This window comes from Lepidochelys olivacea (genome assembly GCF_965140295.1).
Source record: "Lepidochelys olivacea isolate rLepOli2 genome assembly, chromosome: 4".
Classification (NCBI taxonomy): Eukaryota; Metazoa; Chordata; order Testudines; family Cheloniidae; genus Lepidochelys; species Lepidochelys olivacea.
Window position 1 is genome coordinate 40845354 of NC_140414.1, and position 22855 is coordinate 40868208.

General features: G+C 42.1%; 1 protein-coding gene across 1 annotated transcript in view; it reads left to right on the forward strand.

The window, feature by feature from the left end:
- ALPK1 (alpha kinase 1) overlaps positions 1 to 22483 on the forward strand; it is a 49788-nt gene extending 27305 nt beyond the window's left edge. Inside the window, exons 5-15 of the mRNA XM_084626819.1 lie at positions 1548 to 1746; positions 4611 to 4670; positions 7004 to 7090; positions 7697 to 7773; positions 9674 to 9769; positions 11584 to 11688; positions 12043 to 14221; positions 16515 to 16668; positions 18252 to 18414; positions 20750 to 20936; positions 21730 to 22483. Coding sequence (XP_084482945.1) covers positions 1548 to 1746; positions 4611 to 4670; positions 7004 to 7090; positions 7697 to 7773; positions 9674 to 9769; positions 11584 to 11688; positions 12043 to 14221; positions 16515 to 16668; positions 18252 to 18414; positions 20750 to 20936; positions 21730 to 21929 — 3507 coding nt within the window. The 3' untranslated portion in view covers positions 21930 to 22483. The remainder of the gene's footprint in view (positions 1 to 1547; positions 1747 to 4610; positions 4671 to 7003; positions 7091 to 7696; positions 7774 to 9673; positions 9770 to 11583; positions 11689 to 12042; positions 14222 to 16514; positions 16669 to 18251; positions 18415 to 20749; positions 20937 to 21729) is intronic.
- The last annotated feature ends 372 nt before the right edge of the window (positions 22484 to 22855 follow it).

Genomic DNA, 22855 nt, shown 5'->3' on the forward strand with positions numbered 1-22855 from the left:
GGAAAGGGCATGGTGTTTGGGCCCTAGCCTGGCAGATGTCCCAAGATCTGCATGGCTCTAGACACCCACAGAGTCTCTGTGCATCCACACTGCTACCCTGCTGGCCTCCCTTCCCCCTAACAGCATGCTCCTTCAGGAACTCTGGCTGATTCCTCATACCAGTAAGAAGGATCAGCCTCAGAGGGGACTCCAAGGGAGCTAATACTGCTTTAAAAATCATTAAAGGTGACCTGCAAAGGAAAAAACATTGGACTTCTGCCCTGTTTGCTTCTTTGTGATGTATAAAGGAGTGTTTGATCTTGTAATCTTAATGTTGCATTAATGCCAGTTATTTATATTTAGGGCTGATCCCTCAAAGAGCTGATTTGCCTCCTGAGAGGCCATAATTTCCTACGGGACTTTTAGGGAAAAAAAGGAAAAGAAAATCTGCAGTTAACACTGACCGCTCCCATTTAAGCTAATGGGAACTCCAACAGTTCAGCAACACTGAAAATTTGGATAGTATTTGGGTAGTATTTAAATATTTATGCATGTGTAAATAAGTGGCCTGATTTTCAGAGGCACTCAAGTTTGAGTTTTCATCTTCACCTCTCTGTGCCTCAGTTTCCCAATTGCAAAATAGGACTAACAGTACTTACCCACCTATGTAAATTCCTTGAAGATTTATGGATAACAGCTGCTGCACAAACTAGATGCGGAGCTCTTGCAGCTCTCAGTGACATCAGATGGGAATTGAGGAGGTGCTCGGTACTTCTCCAGGTCAAGCAGTGTAAGAGCTAGACATTACCATTATGACTATGAATTGGTTTGTTGTTCATTTAAATTTACAAAGCACTTAACTACCATTCTAGGAGCAGTATAACAATTAAAAAGACAAAATAGGGACAAAATCCACATTACAAACCCATAAAACAAACTGCCCAACCAGAAGTTTCCATGCTAAAAAACAAATCAGAAAATAGACAGAAGTAATATTTATAATGCTAATAAACGCTATTTAATCACTATCGCCCTTACCAAAAGCCCAGGAACAAAAGAATTGCAAGTAGATTGAGAAATGCATATAGTATTTCATCAACCAGCAGATATTTGTTTTTCCCAATGTCTATTTCTTCAATCTCTGTAAAATTGTATGACTGTCTGATAGCAAATAAGGAAGACTATTTGACTGAAAATCTGGTCTCGTGCATAGTGTTGTACAAGCAGCATCATTTGGCAAAGAGAAAAGGAGTACTTGTGGCACCTTAGAGACTAACAAATTTATTTGAGCATAAGCTTTCGTGAGCTACAGCTCACTTCATTGGATGCATCTGATGAGGTGAGCTGTAGCTCACGAAAGCTTATGCTCAAATAAATTTGTTAGTCTCTAAGGTGCCACAAGTACTCCTTTTCTTTTTGCGGATACAGGCTAATAATGCTGTTACTCTGAAACCTGTCATTTGGCAAAGAGTTATTAAGCCTGAGTATTTTCTGTAAACGGTTAACTGAACTTCTTTTACCTCTCCTGTTTGTGCCTGGCTGTCTCCTGTTTTTGGTGTTCTTTTCAGGTTTATTTGAAAGCCTCCATCATGGTCAAGGACTGTGCAACAGCAGCTGCTATCGTGTTCCTGATTGACCGATTCCTATATTGGGTGGATGCCTCCAGCAAACTTCTTCGGATTGCCAAAGGCCTGCACAAGTTGCAGCCAGCCACACCAATAGCCCCTCAGGTGGTTATTCGCCTAGCTCGCATCTCTGTAAATTCAGGTAACAAAACCCCTGTTAAGCGCTCGCACTCTCCCTCTCCATTTTCTCTGCTCAGTTCTAATTAGGAGCTACTTGACTTTCAAGAGGATACTTTGTCCTATTCTGGGGATGACATTCCTATGATCCCAGTGCCATCTTTTCAAACGTAGATCCCACCCCCCTGCATCCCTCCCACCTCCTCTTGCCAGCACAAAGGGCCTGGCATAAAGGGTTTCAGAGCCAAAAGCAGTAGAGAAAATTGTGAAAGGGTGTGGAAAATACTAATTGGAGCTTTTGTTCCTTCACAAATCTGGCCTGCTGGTTTCAAACAGAGGTATCTGAATTGCTGTACTTCTGACCGAGAGCCTTTAAAAAGTAGATTAGAACACCGGCATTTTCTCTGCACTGTCCCGGCCGTTTTTTCAGTAGGGCCACTTGACTACACAAACAATGCCGCTGACAGCCCCACTAATGTAAATTGGTGCTTCTTTTCATCATACTTGGAGCGTGGATGGTACCTGAACGGCTTTTAAAGTATCTTCCCTTATTTCAGGACCAAAGGTAAAAGGAGAAGCTGACTGAATCTACCCTGGTTTTAACAACTCAATTTAAATTACGTGATTTTTTTTTTGGTAAAATAATGACAATAGAAACTATAATTTACCTTTCAGAACCATTCTTGTTTCTATCCGTGTGTTTCGAATGCTCCCATTGCTGTGGTGTCTAAGCACCAGAATATTCATATTTTGGGCTGGTGCTGCAAACATATAACTCTACTCACATGAGCAGTTCTGTTGATTTCGGGTGGACTGCTTGTGGAGCCAAAGCTGCCTCAGTATGATAAGAGTGGTAAAACAAGGCCTCACAGCGTCTCTCTCAGCATTCAAACCTGCCAGTGTGTGACACAGGCCATTAAAACGAGTGACGAATGGCTGAGATGTGGAACACCTGTGTTTTGTTAAATGCTGTGCTGTCATTGGCAGCTTTTACTGGTTTTTTCCCCGTAAAGTCTGTGTGTAGGATGTTTCCTTGCTGCATGAATTCAATACCCATGTTCTTAAATCTGGTATTGAGGAGGGGTAGTTGTCCCAGGTTGCTTAGAGGAGTCGTGGGTTTGGGAAGAGGGTGCCTCCCTGGATTTGTTGGGGGATCGTGGGGAGAGGGATTTAGGCTGCCAGTACAATTCAGGCCAGGCCATGCATTTCCCCAGTTGAGCTTTCCTCACCTCCTTCCATCTCCCCTAAAATTAAATCTGTCCTATCGCCCTACCTCTCTGTAGCTCACCAGAGCTGCCACCCCTGCTCCTCTCTCGTCCTCCCTTCTAAGGAACAGAGGGGGAGCCCAGGGAACTGGTGGGACAACTACACGAGAGAGAGAATGTAGAAGGGCGTGGAGCCGCTCAGCCTGCAAAGAGACCAGCAGCTCAGGGCCTGTTCCCCAATCCTCTTCTGTGAATGATGTAGCAGCCTAACCTCCTCACCCCTCCTCTGTCCAAAACCACATCTCTGTGCTTGTGATCAATCCCCAGGAGCACTCCCTATTCCCTGAAGAGGGGTAGAGGGGATCAGGGAACCATAGCTGCTGGAGGACAGTCTTCTCCTTTCCTCCACTATCTGCCACTGTTTCCTGTCCTTGGAGGACACCATCTCAGGGTAGGGGAAGATGCAGGGTGGGTGGCACAGTGGAGAGCTCAGCCCAAAGGGCTTGATTATGCCTGTTCAGAGCAGCCCTACATTATGGGAAGGGTGGAGCACCACAGGCAAGCTGAGGCCTTTTAACGAGTTCAGCATACTATCCTCATTATGACCAGCCGAGTGGCCCATGAGGAGATCACAGCCATGGCACCCGCCTACTCCCTGCCCTCCTTTAGGTGCTGACCCCCTGTAGGGAGCATCTCAGAAGCAGCTCTGTGTAAGGTGCATTTCTCCCTCCCCACAGCTGGGTGGCTGTGCAGGGGCCAGACCTACATGATTGTAAGTAATACTGTAATATCTAGGTACTGGAAGGAATGAAGCAAGGCCCATAACTCTGCTAGGGGTTGTTGTTTCTTTAACAAATATTTTTTTATTTATTACCTCAATTCTACAAACACGTTGTACTGAGCATATCACATGAATGCAATGGGACTATTCGCAGCAGTAGTTCTGCACTCTAGTGTTGGCAGGATGGAGCTATAGAGCAGGAGTTCTCAAACTGTGGGTCGCAACCCCGTTTTAATGGGGTTGCCAGGGCTGGCGTTAGACTTGCTGGGATCCAGGATCAAAGCCTGAGCGTTTCAGCCCTGAGTGCTGGGGCTCAGGCTTCGGCTTCAGCCCTGGGTGGCAGGACTGAGGTTACAGGGCCCCCCGTCCAGGGCTGAAGCCCTTGGGCTTTGGCCCCACTGATTAGGGCAGTGGGGCTTGAGTGGGCTCAGGCTTTAGTCCTACCTTCTGGGGTTGTATAGTAATTTTTGTTATCAGAAGGGGGTCGTGGTGCAATGAAGTTTGAGAACCACTGCTGTAAAGTAATACATATTAACTCGGCATACAGGATTTTCTAAGTACAAAATAGTGCAAGTGTTCTAGCTATAAAGTATCCTACTTTATCATTTCTTCTGTGTTTCTGTACATGCAAAATTGCATGTGGCATTCAGTATACATACAGGTGTCCTTTATTTCCTGACCACTAGTTCATGTCTAGCTGTGAGTGTTTAACAGCAGTCCTAATTTCAGAAATGTACTTTTATACATAGTATAATTAAAAACCACTTAAACATGAACAGTGAATGCATTAGGAAGATGGAGACTAACTAGAATAGACAGAGTTTTATTCATGAATAGTTCAATCCCATCTAGATTACATAATGCATTTTTATGTTCATCTATCTTTTTGGGTTCTTTTTTCAGGAAAACTTTTAAAAGCTGAGTATATTCTAAGCAGCCTTATAAATGACAATGGAGCAACAGGTATGTCTAAGTCATCGTTTTTGGCAGTTTTATAATTCTTTTAGCTAATTGCACCACTCGCCACACTCACACAAACTTTAAATATTATCATTCACTGCCCAACCGTTATTAAACTCCTGATTTTGCAATGACTTACACCGGGCATAATGCTTCCTACCAATATTAGTCAGAATTCAGTTGTGCTGCTAACAGTAGTAGCCTGATAAGAAATAATACTGATAACTAATATGTGCCTGCAGGATCGGGTCTTCAATTGCGATGTTCTCTTGCAGCTTGATCATGCATTCCTTGTGCACCAAAAACTCCCGCAAAAGCCCCTTTGTTGTTTGTATTTATTTCATTTTTAATTATTTTATTTTTAATGCCCAAAAATGTGGTAGGCAAATTACATATTTCCCTTCTCTCTGCTCTTTACCATGAGAGAGAGAGAGAGAGATGTGGACAATGAAGCTTACTCTTTTCAAACTTCCCTAATTCATTCAGGGCCCAAACTCTGCGAACCTTTACTTAGTTCGAGAAGTACCCTGCACCTTTGACTGTATGACTGGCACTCTGCCTGCTGATTTCTGTCCGATTCTAAACCTTTGGCCAGTTTCAAACAGTTGACTGATCTTTATTTATTTTCTTTTTTAACTCAGATTGTCAGAGAAATGTTTCTCTCTTTCCTCCCATTCGGGCTTTATGCACAAAATGAGGAATATTGTGTCCTGTGCCAATAATAATTGTTTCTCTATATAGTGACCACCAGAGCTAAAAAATTGGGATTTGTACCAATGGAAAAGAAAGAATTCCATCTTTCACAGCACTGGTTCTAGCCTTGGAAAGGTCTGAAATACTGAACTTAAAAGTCATAATATTTTTGTGCTATTTTAGAACACTGTTAGAATTTTTATAAATACTTCTTTGTTATCATTACTCTCTCTCCCTCAGAGGTCTATACAGTTGGAGTCAGAACTTGCTTTACGGGTGGAAGGATGTGCAGTATTGCCAACTCCAGGTGCTCAGTAATCACGAGTCAGGCCCCAAAAATCATGAGATTTTTTTTTTAAATTATAAATTTTTGGTGCTTTTTCTTTGCCTTTTGGTTTCTGAGCCTTTATGATTCACTTGGGTCATGTTTTCAAGCTTTTCTCCACAACAATGAGGGCTAGAAACTTCCTTTTTTAAAATGAAAGATAAGTCTCTCAAACATCCACGTAAGTCCAGGAGCTGGGGTTGAAGAGACATACCAAATATCAGAAGACTTGTGATTAAGTCAGTGTGGGTTGACAGTTTTGAATATGAACAACATTGCCAGTTTTAAAAAAATTCAAACCTCTGAGATAAGGTTATTTGAATGCTGTTCAGCGAGAATAATTGTTTTATGTAACCATAATTTGTGATATTCATTCCTTAATTATTTTCAGTGATGTGTGTAAATGTATGTCTTGTTTTTAATTATGCCTGGCAAACTTACTTATAAGTTAATAAAGTTTTGGGTGTGAACATACAATATGTATGAAAGATGCCATATAACTATCAGACAAAAATAAGAATGTAGATTCCTAAACATTATTTGATGAAATTATGAGCACTCTTGTTTTAAGATGCATAACATATTGATAAAAGAAAAGGAGGACTTGTGGCACCTTAGAGACTAACCAATTTATTTGAGCATAAGCTTTCGTGACCTACAGCTCACTTCATCGGATGCATTTCCACTGAATGCATCCGATGAAGTGAGCTGTAGCTCATGAAAGCTTATGCTCAAATAAATTGGTTAGTCTCTAAGGTGCCACAAGTACTCCTTTTCTTTTTGCGGATACAGACTAACACGGCTGTTACTCTGAAACCTGACATATTGATGTGTGATGAGAAAACATTTTTTGGCACAGGCTAAAAAAATGTGTTACGCTGCCATTTATACATTACCACAAATATATTAATTAATTTAAGTAATCACTTCAGTTAATATTTGTGATATTTAAATATTATTTATTAATATTTAGCCACCCTTGCAAACCGCTCTGAAATCTTTAGTAGGATATTCCATAAAAGTGCCAAATATTATTATTATTATTTTATTTTATTATTATTATTGCTGTTGTTCTATGGTTTATCTAAAAATAATTGGTATGAAAGCTTTATACTGGTGTATATCTCTCTGAGTTCTTTTACTGTTCCATCACCTTTGTATCTCAGTACCTACAAGGTACCTAAAGCCCTAATTCGAAGCCCACTGAAGTCATTGGAAAGACGCCAGTTGATTTCATTGGGATTTGGATCAGATTTTAAGGGCTCAGGAACCACCAACAGCTGTCACACTCCAGTGAGTTTTTTAACTCTCGTTTCAGGCGTGTGGCTGTATGACAAGGAAAGTGATAGGATTCTTGTTCAGTCAGTCTGTATACAGATCAGAGGACAGATTCTGCAAAAGCTTGGTAAGATCACACTGTGCAGCCAGACACTTTTCCATGCAGTGATTTCACCATTTAAGCGTTAAACTAATTACCCGATCGTCAGTCTGTTTGCTGAGACCACCAGAAGATATGCACTTGTAAATGCTGTTTCTTATGTTATTTTTAATATTCAAGCAATTCCCCCCTTTTCAACATTCTTTCCTGAATTGCCAGCCAGTAACTTACCCCCATAGAGCTGTCATGAAAATTCCCTGGGCAGACGCAAGAAGGCCCAGGATGGTGGTGCAAAGAGCTGCTGTATGGAAGCTCTGCCCTTGGTAGGATGATAGCACAGCCGGCCTACTGCTATGCTGTGCCTTCCAAGTGAATTTGCATTTTCATGACTGCTAATCTAGGATCTTTCACAAGCATAAAACTTACATTTATGAACAAACCAAAGCAATATGAAATTAATAAATGTAATGTTGTAACTAAGCTGGAAAAGTGTGGTAGAATGGTTTTATACAGTCTTGAAATCTCCCAGCTCAGGTTAGGTGAAATAAACTCATCTGCTTTAAAGCAATATAGAGCTATGTTGTAACTTAAAGAAGCAGTCTGCTTATTGATCATTTCTCTGCTTTATTTCAGGAATGTGGTATGAGGCAGCGGAGCTGATTTGGGCTTCAATTGTAGGCTATTTCAAACTGCCTCAGCCAGATAAAAAGGTTAGTGTTTTTTTCACCCTGAATACTCTGACTAATTCCACGTTGATTCCAGAATCCATTGTGTTTCCCTCAGTCATATGTCCTGGGTTTATTCTTCCTGGATGTAGTCAATTTCAGTCACGGGGGGCAAATGTTCTAGCTGAATGTTACACTATACTTGATTTATTTTTACATGCATGTGCATGCGCTTATTTGAAACCAGCATGTCTTGAGCTTTGTTTTGCTTTCTGCAAAGGAATAAAATGATCATTTTCATTCATTAGCATCATCAGAAGTAAATGATCAAATGAGACGGTGCAATGTAGTTCTCTGATGGAGTGACAGACTAGTACCAAGATGCAGCCATTGTTATACTTTTAGGGAGGGGCCTTAACCATTTAATTGGAACCAAACTTTCCCGAGCTTCAGGAGTGTTCAAATTCTGAACCAGGGTCTGAATATCTATCTATCTGTCTATCTGGGTAGTTATACAGTCCCCATCATTGACGTATCTGAATGGCTTACAGTATATATTCATCTTCATAACCCCCCCGTGAGGTAGAGAAATGCTGCTATTTCCATTTTACAGATGGGGAACTGAGGCGGAGAAGGGGTGAGTGACTTGCACAGAGTCACAAAGGAAGTCTGTGGCAGAGCAGGGAATTGAAGCTTGGTCTACTCAGTCTTATGTTAGTGCCCTAACCATCATAGGTCCTACAGCCATCCTTCATATATTTTGTTATTAACTTTGCAAATAGCCCAGATCTTTATAACACTTCCATGCTTTAGAATGTTTGGAATCTGGATCTCAATTGTGTAAACCAGTCCTGTCTTTATAATGGACCAAACCAAAACTCCAGATCCCAAACTCCCTAAACTTAGTTTGTTAAAACTCTGGACCAAAGTTTTGCATCTTGAACCTTTGAATCAGAATCAGAAATACTTATATGAAAGCAGAGGTGTGCAGGGAATTTTACAGATATTTAAGAAGGCAAAGAGGCATCATGTAATGGAATGATTTAGCTGTACTAACTGCAATCTTAAGGTAATCTGTTGGCTGGCATCTGTTTGGGAATAGTGAACAATTGTCCTGTTTTAGAAGGACACAAATGGCAAATTCACCTATCTTCATGACATTACAAATTCTTGTGGTTCACTGACCCCTATTCAAAATTGCTCATTCCAATCCCCAGAGTTAAATTGTCGTTAACTGGAGCTCCTGCCTTTTTGTCAAAATCTGGGATTTTTTTAAGTGCTTCATAAAATAGTTCAGGGCAACATTAACTCTTCAGTAGCTTGGTGCTCTATCAGCAGAACTGCATGTTGATTGCATTTGATATGGCGCTTGTCTAGACAATTTTTCCTTGTGCCTCGCAAATAGTTTGAGAAAAACTGATCAGTTCTAAATTATTGTTGTGCAGCTAAAGTTAGTAGAGTGTTAAAACTGAGCCTAAACAGATTAAGAACCTGTTTTCCAAAATCTGTTTAGTCAGGATTTAATGTAGCATTTAGTCTGAAGATATTCTTATGTCACATGATGCTGTGCCGTATTTGTCACACCTTGAAAGCTGACAGGCTGGAGAAAATAGGAAGGAAGAATGTAACAAAATTCCAATCCTCATTCAAATCCCTCCTATAATACAGAGCAAGTTCCCTAGTTGGTGTAAATGAATGCAGTTTAATTCAGTTTAGTAGAGCCATACAGACTTACACCAGCCTTCATTTTTCCCCAATGCCCGCACATTTATAATAATCCAAAAAATATAGTTTGGCTAATTCGTTTCCTGCTCTAGATTTCCCCATGTGTCCTCTCTTCTCTGTGTGTCTTGTAGATGTCCTTATCTTTGTGTCTTGTACAGCAGCGTCAAAAATAGAAAATAAAATGGAAAAAACACTTGTTTGTTTGTTTTTTATTTTTCAGGGAATTGCTACATCACTGGGTATTTTGGCTGACATCTTTGTTTCCATGAGTGAGAAAGATTATAATAGTTTTAAAAACAACTCTCAAGTTGACCTGGTAAATATTCATATATTAGAAGTCTTTTGCTGATCCTTGTCTAGTTGCACCAACCGCAGCCAAACTTCCTACTCTTGTCCTTGCACTGAGTGCTTGGGGAAGCTCTACAACGCCAGCCAAAGAGTTCATTATCTCACCTAAACACAAAGTGGGTGTCATTTCCCTCCAGGACAAATTGAAGGAACACTGTGTGAACATTGTTAAGACCAAAATTAGACACCTCTTAAAACTTCCAATGTGATGGGAAGGGTCTCCGGGACACAGGAATTGGTATTGATCAGACCATTAGTGTAGATAATCTAGTATCTTGCTCTGGCAATAGCCCAAGACTCATTAAAGAGAAAGCCTCTTATGGACACAAAACTTGAGAGGTGTTGAGCATCTGCAAAACCTAGTGGACTCAACTAATCAAATTCTAAGGACCATGCTCTATCCTGACTGAGTCTTGATCTTCACTGAAATCAATGGCAATTTGCCTGAGTAATTATTATGTTTTAACTTCTTAAAGATCTCAGGATTCATCCCATAGGGAGTGGATCATGTTCAGTGCATCTCAGGATTTGTCCTATAATGAAGTCATTTATTTCACATAACTTGAGAGGAGAAATCAGTTTCCTTCTGAACTAGAAGTGCAATCTGAACATAGCATTGCATTGGAACAAACAGGGACTTTCATTTTCTTCCACAGTGTGTCAAGTCCTGTGGTCCTAAATCAGATCTTGCTCAGACAAAATTCCTGTTGAACTATGTTAATGTAAACAGTAAGGCTGCACAGTTAGTCAGAAGAAATCAGGATACCTAGAAGTTAAGGTTCACAAGGCAATTTAATTCATGTGCATTGGCTATATTTAGTATCTTCCTGTTTTCTGGTTAGATATATAGCTTAATTTCTGTTGGACATAAAATGACTACTACAAAATCCATGGCCAATTGAATGTAGTTATAGGAATCCTCAATTTACTGCTTTACCTGATTTTATTTTAATGAAGTTGTAGCATTTCATGACATCAGGCCAAATTATGACTCATGTTCTCAGCAGATGCAGCTGGGCTCTGCAGTCAGATCAGTCCCACTGATTTCAATGGAACTATACTGGATTACCTCAGTGTAATTGAGATCAGACTCTGCCCTTTTATTTCCAACTATTTCCCACCACATTACTATTACCCTCATTATACAGTCAAGTCTTTATGGGTATGCAATGCTACCAATGGAAGCCCAAGATTCAAACTCAGGCTCAAGCCTAACCCCGCTTCCATCCACACAAAAATCACTCTAACCTAGGGCTCAGACCCAGGACCCCAGGAGGGTGGAGGATCTGAGCCTGAGTCAAGCCACGACCCACAGTTCAAGCTCTATTGCTTTGCAATGTAGACACAGCCCCACTAGATCCATGTTCTGGGAGTCCACCAAAAGTATTCCATGAGCTGACTTCCTTTGTCCTCTGGACCGTCAAGTTTTTCCACACTGTACCACGAATAAAGGGCTAGAGCGGCCACATTTTGGGAGGGTGCTAGGAAATCTGAGATATGGGTGGTTGGACTCAGGCCCAGATAATGTAGTGTAGATGCTCCAGGCCCAAGTTGGGACCCAGGGTTCAACAATTCCTAACCTAGGGTCATAGATGAGCGTAGAGACTCAAACCCTATGTTAACAAATCCAGGCTCTGCTAACTCAAGATCTACTAACCCTGGACTTACATTGCAGTGTAGACATACCCTATAAGTGTTACTTGCCTTTGTCCACCTCCACGAACATGACATTACAAAGATGACATAGTGTGTAAAGGAATTTTTATCCTGCTGTTTTAACAGCGCCTTCTCCAAGAGTTTGACCATCGCTTCCTGTCAGCTGCTGAAGCCTGCAAGCTGGCAGCTGCCTTCAGCCAGTACACCCCGCTTTTTGTGCTCACAGCAGTGGTGAGTATGATTTCAGTTCACATCTGGGACTTGGGCAGGATGCTGCACCCTTCCCAGAACTCCTATCTAAAACCACAGAGGAAGAAAGACAGGCGGAGAGAGAGATCCCCCAGAGTGATAGTGCTTTGCAAGTTAATACCTCACCCCCATGCAACTTTAAGCAAATTTAGAATAAAGCAGCATAATCAGATATATGAGACAATCCTTACCTCATTTCCTAGAAATGCAGAAACGAGCTGTAAGAGTTGGTATCTGTGCCTTGAAATGCATGAAGAAACAGCACTTTTTTCTTTTTATTTGGAACAGAATTCCAGATTTCTAATTCATTGACTTCTCATCCTTTTTCCTTTTCAGAACATCCGTGGCACATGCTTATTGTCCTATAGTTACTCCACACAATGTCCTCCAGAGAAGAGAAAGTTCTATTTGTCTGAAGCTAAGAAATCCTTTGAAATTGGTCTCCTCACCAAGAAAGAAAATGACCCTGTCACTAGCAGGCAGGAGCTTCATAGTTTCATTAAAGCAGCTTTTTGCCTTACAACAGTTAATCGGCAGCTCTACGGGCAGAGCGAGAGACTCTGTGTGGTGAGACAGCTATGTAGCGAAGCCATGGAGAAACTGTACACTTACAGCACTTCACCTTTTACAGAAGATCAAGACAAAGAAACACTTGCCAAAGAGATCATGTCTTTGATCATGTCTGTCAAGGAGCATTTACAAGTACAAAGCTTCCCTAATTCAGATGCCAGATCTTATGTTCCTGATAGCTACAAAGGTGTAGTAGAAAAGCCTATCTTGCGTGGTGAAGTGAATTTTGAGAAAATCCTTGAAATGCATTCCCAGCATCATAGGTCAGTAAGTGAAGTGTTTGAAAGTACTTGCAGGAGCCAGGAAACCAGGCACAGAGAAGCCAAAATGGGAGCTTGCATCACTGCCTTAAAAACTGACACTAAAAATGTAGACACTATATGTAACACTGAAGAAAAATTATGCGGTGGCAAGGACATTGCCAAAATCTCTGCTTCACAAAACACAAGAAGCCATGAGAGACTCCATGGGCAAACAAGAAGGAGATGGATTAGTTCTAATGCAATGAACGTCTCCCTTGTAGAAGAAATGGAGAGCAAGCCATTAGACAAAGTTACCAAGGATGAAAATGGCATTTTCAGCAGTTTGCAAAGCAGGAGTCAAACCACTAGTTCTTTGAAGTCTTGGAGCAAGTTGTCAAAATCAAGTTCCTCTGCTAGCTGGGAGGAGCTAGATTGCAACGCCAGCAATACGCTTCCCAGAGATTGGCAACAAAGGGGAAAGGGCTCAGTGGATGAGCAGTGTTGCACAGTCTCAACTGAATCTACTGAGGGAAATGTTCAAGGCGGGAGCCTGCACTCGTCCTTCCAAACTCATCATCTCTCTCTTCAGGAGTCACCAGGTGGCTGTTCAGGTCCTTCTCAGCATTCATTAAAGAATAATATGCTCTTTGCTAATAGACTAGCAGATGTGTCCTCAGCTTCCAGAGAAGGGCTCTTGCAGGGGACAGAACCTGAAAGGGATGCCTCAAAACAGAACGCAGGGGATGCCAATAGTATAGACTTCAGGAACAATGCTATTTCTTTCGTGGACTTAAAGGGTTCCCATTTTTCTGGTCCCAACAGACCTGAGAGGGAGATGATTTCCTCTTCCTTGGTAGAATTAGAATCCTTTGAAATGATTGAGTCCAGAACCGAGGATAGCAATAGAGACTTCAGTGTTATTCACAGCCCTACTCAGCGCAGCAGAGTGGAAGGAAATGTAATAGATGCCGAAGCGTATAAAAGAATCACAGAGCCATTATCTAGAAATAGTTATGTGTGGATTGACCCGGAAGGAGATACTGTAGACAGTACAGATGATCTGTCAGTTGAGCCTCATATACCTATAGGTAAGGTAGGTACTACTACATCTATAAGCAACAAGTCAAAAATAGCAAGTGGTTCCTTTGTACGTAACTGGATTAATAAATCTTCTGCTGGAAATGGGTCTTTTGAAATGCCTGAAGTTGACACCCAGGCAGATACAGAAGATGAATGGGAGTTTGCTTTCAGCAATAGAGGGAGCTCAGTAAACAACACTCCTGCCATGAATGCTCCAAGGCCTCAACTTAACCACAGGGTTGGGATCAGAATTTCACCATCAGGGAGGAAGAAGCCAGAAGCTGACAATTTTAATGACTGTGCTACCACAGAGGAAGATGAAGCGGAAAAGTACAGGAATGTTCTGAACAGCAGCCACAGCTCAAGCTCCTCTCTGAAATCATGGTACAAATCAGCGCAGTTTTCCAGCAGTTTCTCTGAACTAGAGAGTCCATCTTTTCTGAACTCCAGTGGGAGCTCTCTTGTCTTTGAGCCTGGGAGAACCAAAGAACAAATCCTAAAAGCTCGCTTTCTAGAGGATGATGACTATGAGAAGCTCTTGTCAGGTGTTGAGCATCACTGGCTAGTGCAGAGACTGGAGTCTACTGGAATATTGAAGGCTAGACAGCTCCATAAAGCATACTGTAAGTAACATCTCCCCTGTGTGTATATGTTATGTGCCATCGTAATCCCAAATCCAGTTATAAGAGGGTAAGAAGGGATTTTGAACTACATGCAGGCTGGCACTCCTACTATGATGATGAACAAGGTATAAATCCCTCAAAGATAGATAGAAATCTAGAGTCTGATCTTGCAATTCTTATTCATATGTGTTTGTACATTGGCCCTCTAATTCAGAGGTTAGAGTACTGCCCCTGTAAACTGAGGGTCACATCTTTGATTCTCATTTTGATTTATGCCAATAATTTAGATGAGAGTAGAGTAGGGACTGGTCCTTTCTGGTCTTGAACATCTATGAAACTATGTCTGAGTAAAGGCTGCAGAATCAGGTCTGTACTTCTTACTAGGATTATATAGATCTCAAGAGTCTGGATATTTTTAGGCCCTCCTCATTTTTCAAAATATTTACATTTAAATGAAAAAAGAGCCAAGCCAGGGCAGCACAACATTTTGGCTTAGTTTACTGTTTTGCTTAATATCGTATCCAGTTTCTTCCTTTGATCCGTTAACCAAACCAAGTAAGACTGTACCTGCTGCCAGAATCTCTCAATTATTTTTAATTTGTCTTAAGGTCCTTGTGAGTTTTATATTTTGTTCATTTCAATAAAACTCTGTTCTCAATCTGTGAGTCTAGGAGCTCTGTCTGCTAGCTCACAAAGTTAATAAACAACTGAAGCGAAGCACTAGCTTAATGTGTGGCTCTAATCCGAAGAGGGTAAGTTTTGATTAAACATTTTGATTGATCTGATCTGAAAAAAAAAATCAGAAGTTCAGTTTGTGAATATTGAGATTTCAATTTGTGATGGGAAAATTATTTGAAATCTTGAAAATTCTTGTAGAATCATTTCCTGCCCAGCTCTAAGTGCCATGGTCTATCTAGTACAGTATCCACTCTCTGACAGTGCCAGCACCAGATGCTTCAGGGGAAGGTATACGAGCCCTGCAGTGGGCAAATGTGAGAGAATCTACTTCCACATGAAGGTCTCCTCCAATCCAGGGGTGGGCAAACTTTTTGGCTCAAGGGCCACATCTGGGTATGGAAATTGTATGGCGAGCCATGAATGCTTACAAAATTGGGGGTTGCGGTGCTGGAGTGGGTGAGGGCTCTGGCTGGGGGTGCAGGCTCTGGGGTGGGGCTGGGGATGAGGAGTTGGGAGTGCAGGAGGGTGCTCCAGGCTGGAACCAAGGGGTTTGGTGGGCGGGAGGGCAATCAGGGCTGGGGTAGGGGGTTGGGGCATGGGAGGGGATCAGGGGCAGGCTCCGGGTAGCACTTACCTCACGCAGCTCCCAGAAACAATGGCACATCCCCTTCTCCGGCTCCTATGCAGAAGCGCGGCCAGGCGGCTCTGCGTGCAGCCCTGTGTGCAGGCACTGCCCCTGTAGCTCCCATTGGCTTTCAGTTCCTGGCAGCTCCTGACCAATGGGAGCTGCAGGGGTGCGCTTGGGGTGGGGGCAGCATGCAGAGCCCCCTGGCTGCCCCTACATGTAGGAACCGGAGGGGGGATGTGCCGCTGGTTCCGGGAACCAGGCGGAGTGGGGCAAAACCCCGACCCCACTCCCCAGCTGGAGCACCAGAGCAGGTCAAGCCCCAGACCCCGCTTCCCGGTGGGAGCTCGAGCGCCGGATGTGGCCCCTGGGCTGTAGTTTTCCCACCTCTGTCCTAATCCTAGCAGTACATTGGTTTTAACCGTGAAGGTTTTATATTCCTTCCAAATTTGTGTTAGCATTAACTAGTATAAGTCTAGATATTCTTATCAGTATAACTGTCCAGTGCCACACAATTTGGTGGTATTCAGGCTTATATATGAGCGAGAGGCTTATGACTGGCACATAGCAGGGGCATTACAGAGCAGGAGTGAAATGCATTTCATTCTTCCTGTAGATATTTTGTGTTCTCTACTTGCTAATAGTTTTTCTTCTGGACTCCCTAATCATTTAAACTTTTATTAGTGTACAAGACGGGGGCAGGAAACCGCAAAGCAGCCCTACAGTGTGTCCTGCCAAAGCAACGCATTTTGCCTAACTATCTTATATATTTCCACTTACAGATGCGCTTCTACAAAAGATGCTGTTTCAATACTGCGCTGTAATAGTTGAGTGTGACAGGGTAGCAGAGCTTTGAAACTTTGTCTGGGCATGGACATCAATCCCAACGAAAAAAACTGATAGCTCTTAGGTTTCATCCTTGGTTACTGGTATAGAACAACATTGCTAAAGAAGCTGTCAGTTTCATGTGTGGGGGTTTTCTTTTGGTAGCTGCTCTTCTTCTGAAATACTCCAAGAAATCTGGGCTGTGGACAGGCCAGGAAACAGCTGTGTATATTGGAGACTACCTGAGCGTGGCGAAGGAAGGCAAACAAAGGACTGCATTTTGGATACACTTTCTGCATCAAGAAGAAACTTTGGGAAGGTATTGATCAAGCACAAATTGCTGAAATGAAATTTTAATCAGGGCTAATTCTGCACACATAGGAACATGGCAGTTGCCATACTGGATCAGACCCAAGGTCCAGCTAGTCCAGTGTCCTGTCTCTGACAGTGGTCAGTACCGGGTGCTTCAGAAAAAGGTGCAAGAAACCCCAATGTTATAGGGGAATTATGGAATAACCTGTTCCCAGGGCAAGTATTTCTTCCTAATCTCCATTTGTTAAGAGCTGTTAATATCCTGAAGCAAAAGGGTTTTATAGCCCTTCCAAAGCTCCTGGCTATTTGATTGATCCTCACTGTTATAGCTCTGGATATTCTTGTTACCCAGTTTGATTCTGAAGTTACAGCTTTCCATTGGGACAGGTATTTAAAAAGAACCAATTGCTTCATTATTGTTTTCTATGTTATCTGACACTGTGTTACATTTACTGTCCATTTTCCTATTATGCCCTTGGGCTTGTCTACATACAAACTTGCGCAGAAGTAAGTGAATGGATTTTATTTCACACCTTTTGTTGTTTCAGATTCTCTCATTTTGCATTCCTATTTCCAATTTAAATATAATCCAGATACAACACTCGTAATCTGAAATGAGAGTTATTCACACACAGACTTGCATAAAATAGGAAAATAGTCAAATTAAAACCAATTTAGTGATTTCAGTGCAAGCTTGTATGTAAACAAGGCACACAGTAGAGTGCAGGCTTGTTGTGTTTTAATACAAATATGAGTAGAGGTTGCTCATGGGCACAAGATTAATTGCCAAGTCTTGTCCTCTGCCTCGAGTTGAGGTCTTTAGGTCTTGCTGTGCTCAGTGCTGTAACGCCCAAGTCTGATTTTTTTTCAAAAATGATTTAGACACTTGGGAGCCTAAATCCCATTTACAGTCAGAGATTTTGGCTCCCAAGTGTCTAAATCACTTTTGAAAGTAAGATTTAGGCTCCTAAATCAGTTAGGCATTGCAATGCTGAGCGCAGCAACACCTAAATGGCTTTAAAAATCTGAGCCTAGCTGTCTTGTTCTCAAGAGGATAAGGAGAGAGCTGGGCAGGGCGGAGCATGGCATGTCTGAGAGATGGATAACATTTTATTCTGTGCCATGGCTTTGTGAAATGGACACCCCTGCCCTAAGAACTGGAATAAGTCTACCAGCTCACTTCACCAAGGCCACAGCACCTAGAGGCATTGCTTGCTGCTTGGCAGAAGGAAATGTGGATTTTGGATCATGAGTAAATGTGGTATATGGGTTATTAGGGAGTGTGGTGGGATTTTCAAAGGTGCAATATGCTCCAGTGGAAGTCAGCTAGAGTTAGATGCCAAATTCATTTACACGCTTTTGAAATTCTCACCCTAAGACTAAGATCTTTCAGAGCTAACTTCTGTTGTTCCATCAAGAGGTACAAGACCAGATTTCAGTTGTTGTCATTTAAATAAGTTACCAATAAATAGCTTTGCTCTTGAACAACAAAGTGGATTTGTGGTGATGATTTGCATCCCAATGAGGATTTTGCTTATTGCTATCTGCCTGAGGAATTGGCTATGCTGTGTGTCTGTTTTTCCCATGTAGGTATGTTGGGAAAGAGTATAAAGAAGAAAAGGGGCTTCTTAATCATTTCATTGATGTAGAGCGACAAATGACTGCCCAGTACTACGTGACAGAATTCAACAAAAGGCTGTATGAGCAAAAGATCCCAACACAGATCTTTTATATCCCCTCTGCAGTACTCCTGGTAAGAAATCCTGAACTGAAATCAACTGAAGCAGGGAGCTTACAGAAGCCAGCAGGAAATGATCAGAGAATGTTTCTCCTGTAGAACAGTGGGTAGAGAGAAAGGTATAAAATTAGGAAAGTTACAAGATCTCTGCAGAACAATAATTTATTATAAGCCACTTGTGTCCCATACACAGTGGATATGTAAACACAGCATTTTGGAGCAAATGGAAGTGAGCCTCCTGGCTAAGGGTAGACCGCCGCTTCGTAGGCTTCAGAGTCTGAGCTCAAGCCGTAACTTCAAAGCACTGTCTAAACAGCTGTTTTTAGAACAGTTGTATGATCCTCGCTAGGCCAAGTCTGTCGACCCAGAGAGGCTCGCTCGTTCACACTCCGAAACACTGGGTAGAGGTCCCCTAAGAGGCAAATGCCATTACCTGGTAAACAAGTTTGATTATTTAAAGATGAAAAAACATCTAACATACAAGCACAGATTCTCACTAAAGGGTGCAATGGATGCACCTGTAAAAGTATGTATGTCCTGCCAGGCCACCAAACCCATACCTTTACGTGTGTAACTTGGGCAGGGAAGGGTTCAGTTAACCAGCTGGTAGGTGTAGTTGCCCAACTTGTGTTAGCACCTAACCAGTTTGTGCACAGAAATATGAGGGCTCATGTTTGCCTGCAGGTGCACGTACTATTTTAGTAGCTGCACCTTTAGTATGCTTCTTTAAAATTTAGCCTATACTTCTAATGGTGCTCTCGGAACTACCAGAATTTGGGTAAAATTCTGCTCCATTTATTCACTTAAATTGGCTCATTGATTTAAGTGGGACTGCTCAGCACTGGTGCCAGAATGGGGGGCAGGGAGCCGTGGCTCTCCCCACTTATAAAAGGACCATGCCCCCCACTTTTTAACAAAGGAAACATGTGCTGAGGGGAAAAAATGCAGTCCCCATGTTTAGAACTAAAGTTGCCTGTTTGTTTGTACTATAATTAAATATTATAATGTGGCTACATTTTGTATTCTGGTTATTTATGTTACAGTTGTATTCTGCAGGTTATTTAAATAGTATTTTAATTCCTCTGCCACTTTGTCCTTGGCCCACCCGCTTCGATGAAGGTTCCAGTGGCCTTGCTACTCAGATGAGCCAGGCAAGAAGGGTGTGGCCCTGAGATTGTCAATTCCTTGAGACAGGAACTTGTTTTTTCATTTGATCATTAAAATAATCATAAATAATAATTACTAATCGTAACAATGTTGCTGGAAATAACGGTTACAATAATGTGGGCCAGATCCTCAGGTCCAGTCAGTCCCCATTCAGTGCAGCCTGAGGGTTACCCTAATTTGCATTGATTTGTAATGGCACCCAAGGAGCAGATGGGGATCACCAGGTTGCATTACATCCAGACTTGCCCCCAAGACACTGTCCTTACCGAGAGGGATGGGAGGGGATGGCCTAGAGTCAACATAGCTGGCCACAAGCCATGTGGGGAGTCCTCCGTTCCAGGGAAATCTGCAGCTACCCTGAGACAGTGGCTTTCTGGCCCTCTTGCATCACCTGAATGGTGCACCGGGTCCAGAGCATTAGCCAACATCTATCCCTCTATTTTTTATAAATCTAGTTTACATATTTAACTACGTTCTATTAGATTCCTGCATTTCAAATACAAATAGCCAAGTAGACTATTATACACAGTATCTATGTCCTCTATGTCTTTGTCCCTGCATGTGTGGAATATAATTTACTGCTCTGTTGTTCACGTATATGCTATAATGCAATATGCAAATGACCTTGGATCAAAGAGCTTTGCTTTACTGCTTTTGCTAAGTATGCTGTCATTGATGCTGCTTTACACTGGAGCACTGGTTAGCAAGGCCTAATGCAGTTTTAGCATGAATACATTCAAGCGCTTGAATATGTAGACATAACTACGTCCACCAACCACAGACCATGTAAAAGATGAACGGCTGCTGGTTGTTGGTCTGCCATCTTCTCATCTCCTTCTCCCACTTTTTATACTGACTTTCTTGCAATATATTTTTCATTTGCTTTACAAGGAAGATACCTATAGAACTTGTTGATCCCCGTGTCTAGTGTCACCAGGCTGAATTAACGTTTCCAGAGCTGATACTTTCTTCTCTCTCGCTAGATGTGAGCTCTGCTTCCAGATGTGTTGTGATGGGACCAAACAAATGGATGGCACAGTGTGGGGGCTCTTTACATCCTTTTAGTGCAGTGAAAAAAAGTAATAGTGCAAATAAGAATTCAGATAGCTGAGCTATAGGACTTCTCACTGTTTTCATCTCTACTAGGATTATTTTAACCCGTTAACATTCTGTTTTCTTTCAGATATTAGAAGGCAAATCTATAAAAGGATGTGTGAGTGTGGAGCCCTATATTCTGGGAGAATTTGTGAAACTATCTAATAACACAAAAGTAGTAAAAACAGAGTACAAAGCCACAGAGTATGGCTTGGCCTTTGGCCATTTCTCCCATGAGTTTTCCCATGGCACAGATGTGGTTGTCGATTTGCAAGGTTTGTATGATGGCTGGTTCTGTTTGTTGTGTGTCCTTCCCATTTTCCAGCAGTGTGTGCTGTACAAAGAACAAAACCATTTACAGTGTCACTAAGACAAGGGGAGGCATAGAGAGGACTCAGACTCACATTGTGTAAGAAAATAGGCCATAATTTTTGGCATGTGAAATAAATAACACCTGGCGGCTCAAAGAGACCCTCCCTTTCTTCGTGATGTGAGAGAAACTGTAATCATGTTCCTGGGCCAGATCCTAGTGTGGTGCAACCTTGTGTCACTCCACCCATGTGAAAGCTAAACTAAAGCTAACAGAAATGGGCCCCTGAGGGGCTTCCCTGCAAAGGGGGCTCCTCAGGTAACACCGAGACAGTGTAGCAGTTCCCATGCCACCCTTCTCCTTCCCTGTGACTGGCAAGCCCCAAAATGGCTGAAACCATTCATCCCCTCTTTAGCTTCACAGGCTCTCCTGGGTTAGAGCTGATGACCTGACCTTCCAAGCTGTTGACTCAAGTACCCTCCTCCCTTAGCAGGGTAAAGCCAAAAACAAGATGCTATTGGGACCTAATGTCATCTTGTGAATGTGTTCTTACCTGCATATCAGTACAGACGTTAAGGGCCTTATTCTGCTCTCACCTACCCTGGGGTAAATCAGGAGTAACTCCACTGACATCAGCAGAATTCCACCTATGTAAAATTGATCAGACTTGGGGTGGGTGGAGCTTAATTACAGAACACAATGAAGTGAAGGGACTATTGTATGTCATTTTATATTCAGATGTATTCTTTATTCTACAGGTTGGGTGACTGGTAATGGAAAAGGCCTCATCTACCTCACAGACCCCCAGATTCATTCTCTTAATGGGAAAGATGTTTCACACTCCACCAACTTTGGAGAGAAAGGAATTTATTATTTCTTCAATAATCAACACGTGGAGTGCAATGAAATCTGCCATCATCTTTCTTTAACGAGGCCTTCGGTAGCAAAACCTAACTAGCTTTGTGCAAAGACAGCCTGACAGGTGCTGACATGGGACCTGATCCCTCACACATTTATATACATTAATAACTCTGCTTGTTAGAGAAGAGCCATAGAAGTAAAATTACTTCTATTCCTAAGTGTTGGAAGGATCTGGGTCATTGTTCCAGGTTGGTAACACCACGTTACTGAATACAGCTTGTTGTGGAAATTAACAAAACCACATAAAAGTATATTCAAGGAACATCAAGGGTATAACAAACCCACAAGAGCCAGCAATATTGTGAGCTCACACTAGAACTTTGTCCTTATAATGATCAGTCTCATCTAGAAATCACAGCACCAGAAGGAGATACGATGGTACAACCTTTACTCAGGGCTTGACTTCAATGTGGGTTTTGGCTGAGAAAGGACAGTGGGATTTGTAACCCCTGCTGCTATTAGGAGATACTATCCTAAGGAAGAGGGTGTAGTCAGGATCTGGTATAGTTATTTCAGGTATTTGGGTTTACTTGTATTTATGATTTTCAGAGACTTTTTTCAGTGTTGACATGCTGTGTTACTAAAACAAAAAGTGATAAAAACTTAGCTTCTTTTTTTCAGACCTGAGTGTGTAATTTCTTGCTTACATTGTAAAATGGCAGTTTTAACTGTGCTAGCCACAGAGCAAACCTTGCAGCCCTTATACAGGCAAAACTGCTGTTGAAGCCAAAGGAAGCCGTGCCTGAGGACAGATGGATGGACTTGCTCACATCTGTGTTTAATGTGCCCACAGGACACTTTCCTATCAGCCTGGCAGTTCTCTCTTAAAAACAAAACAAAACTCCCACTGATGCCTCTAATGGAACTCTGGCTGCCACAAATCTAAAGGCCAGTCTTGCAACCCGTATTCATACAAGTAGTCCCGCTGAAGTGAAGGGAGCTATTTGCCTTTAACGAGTATAC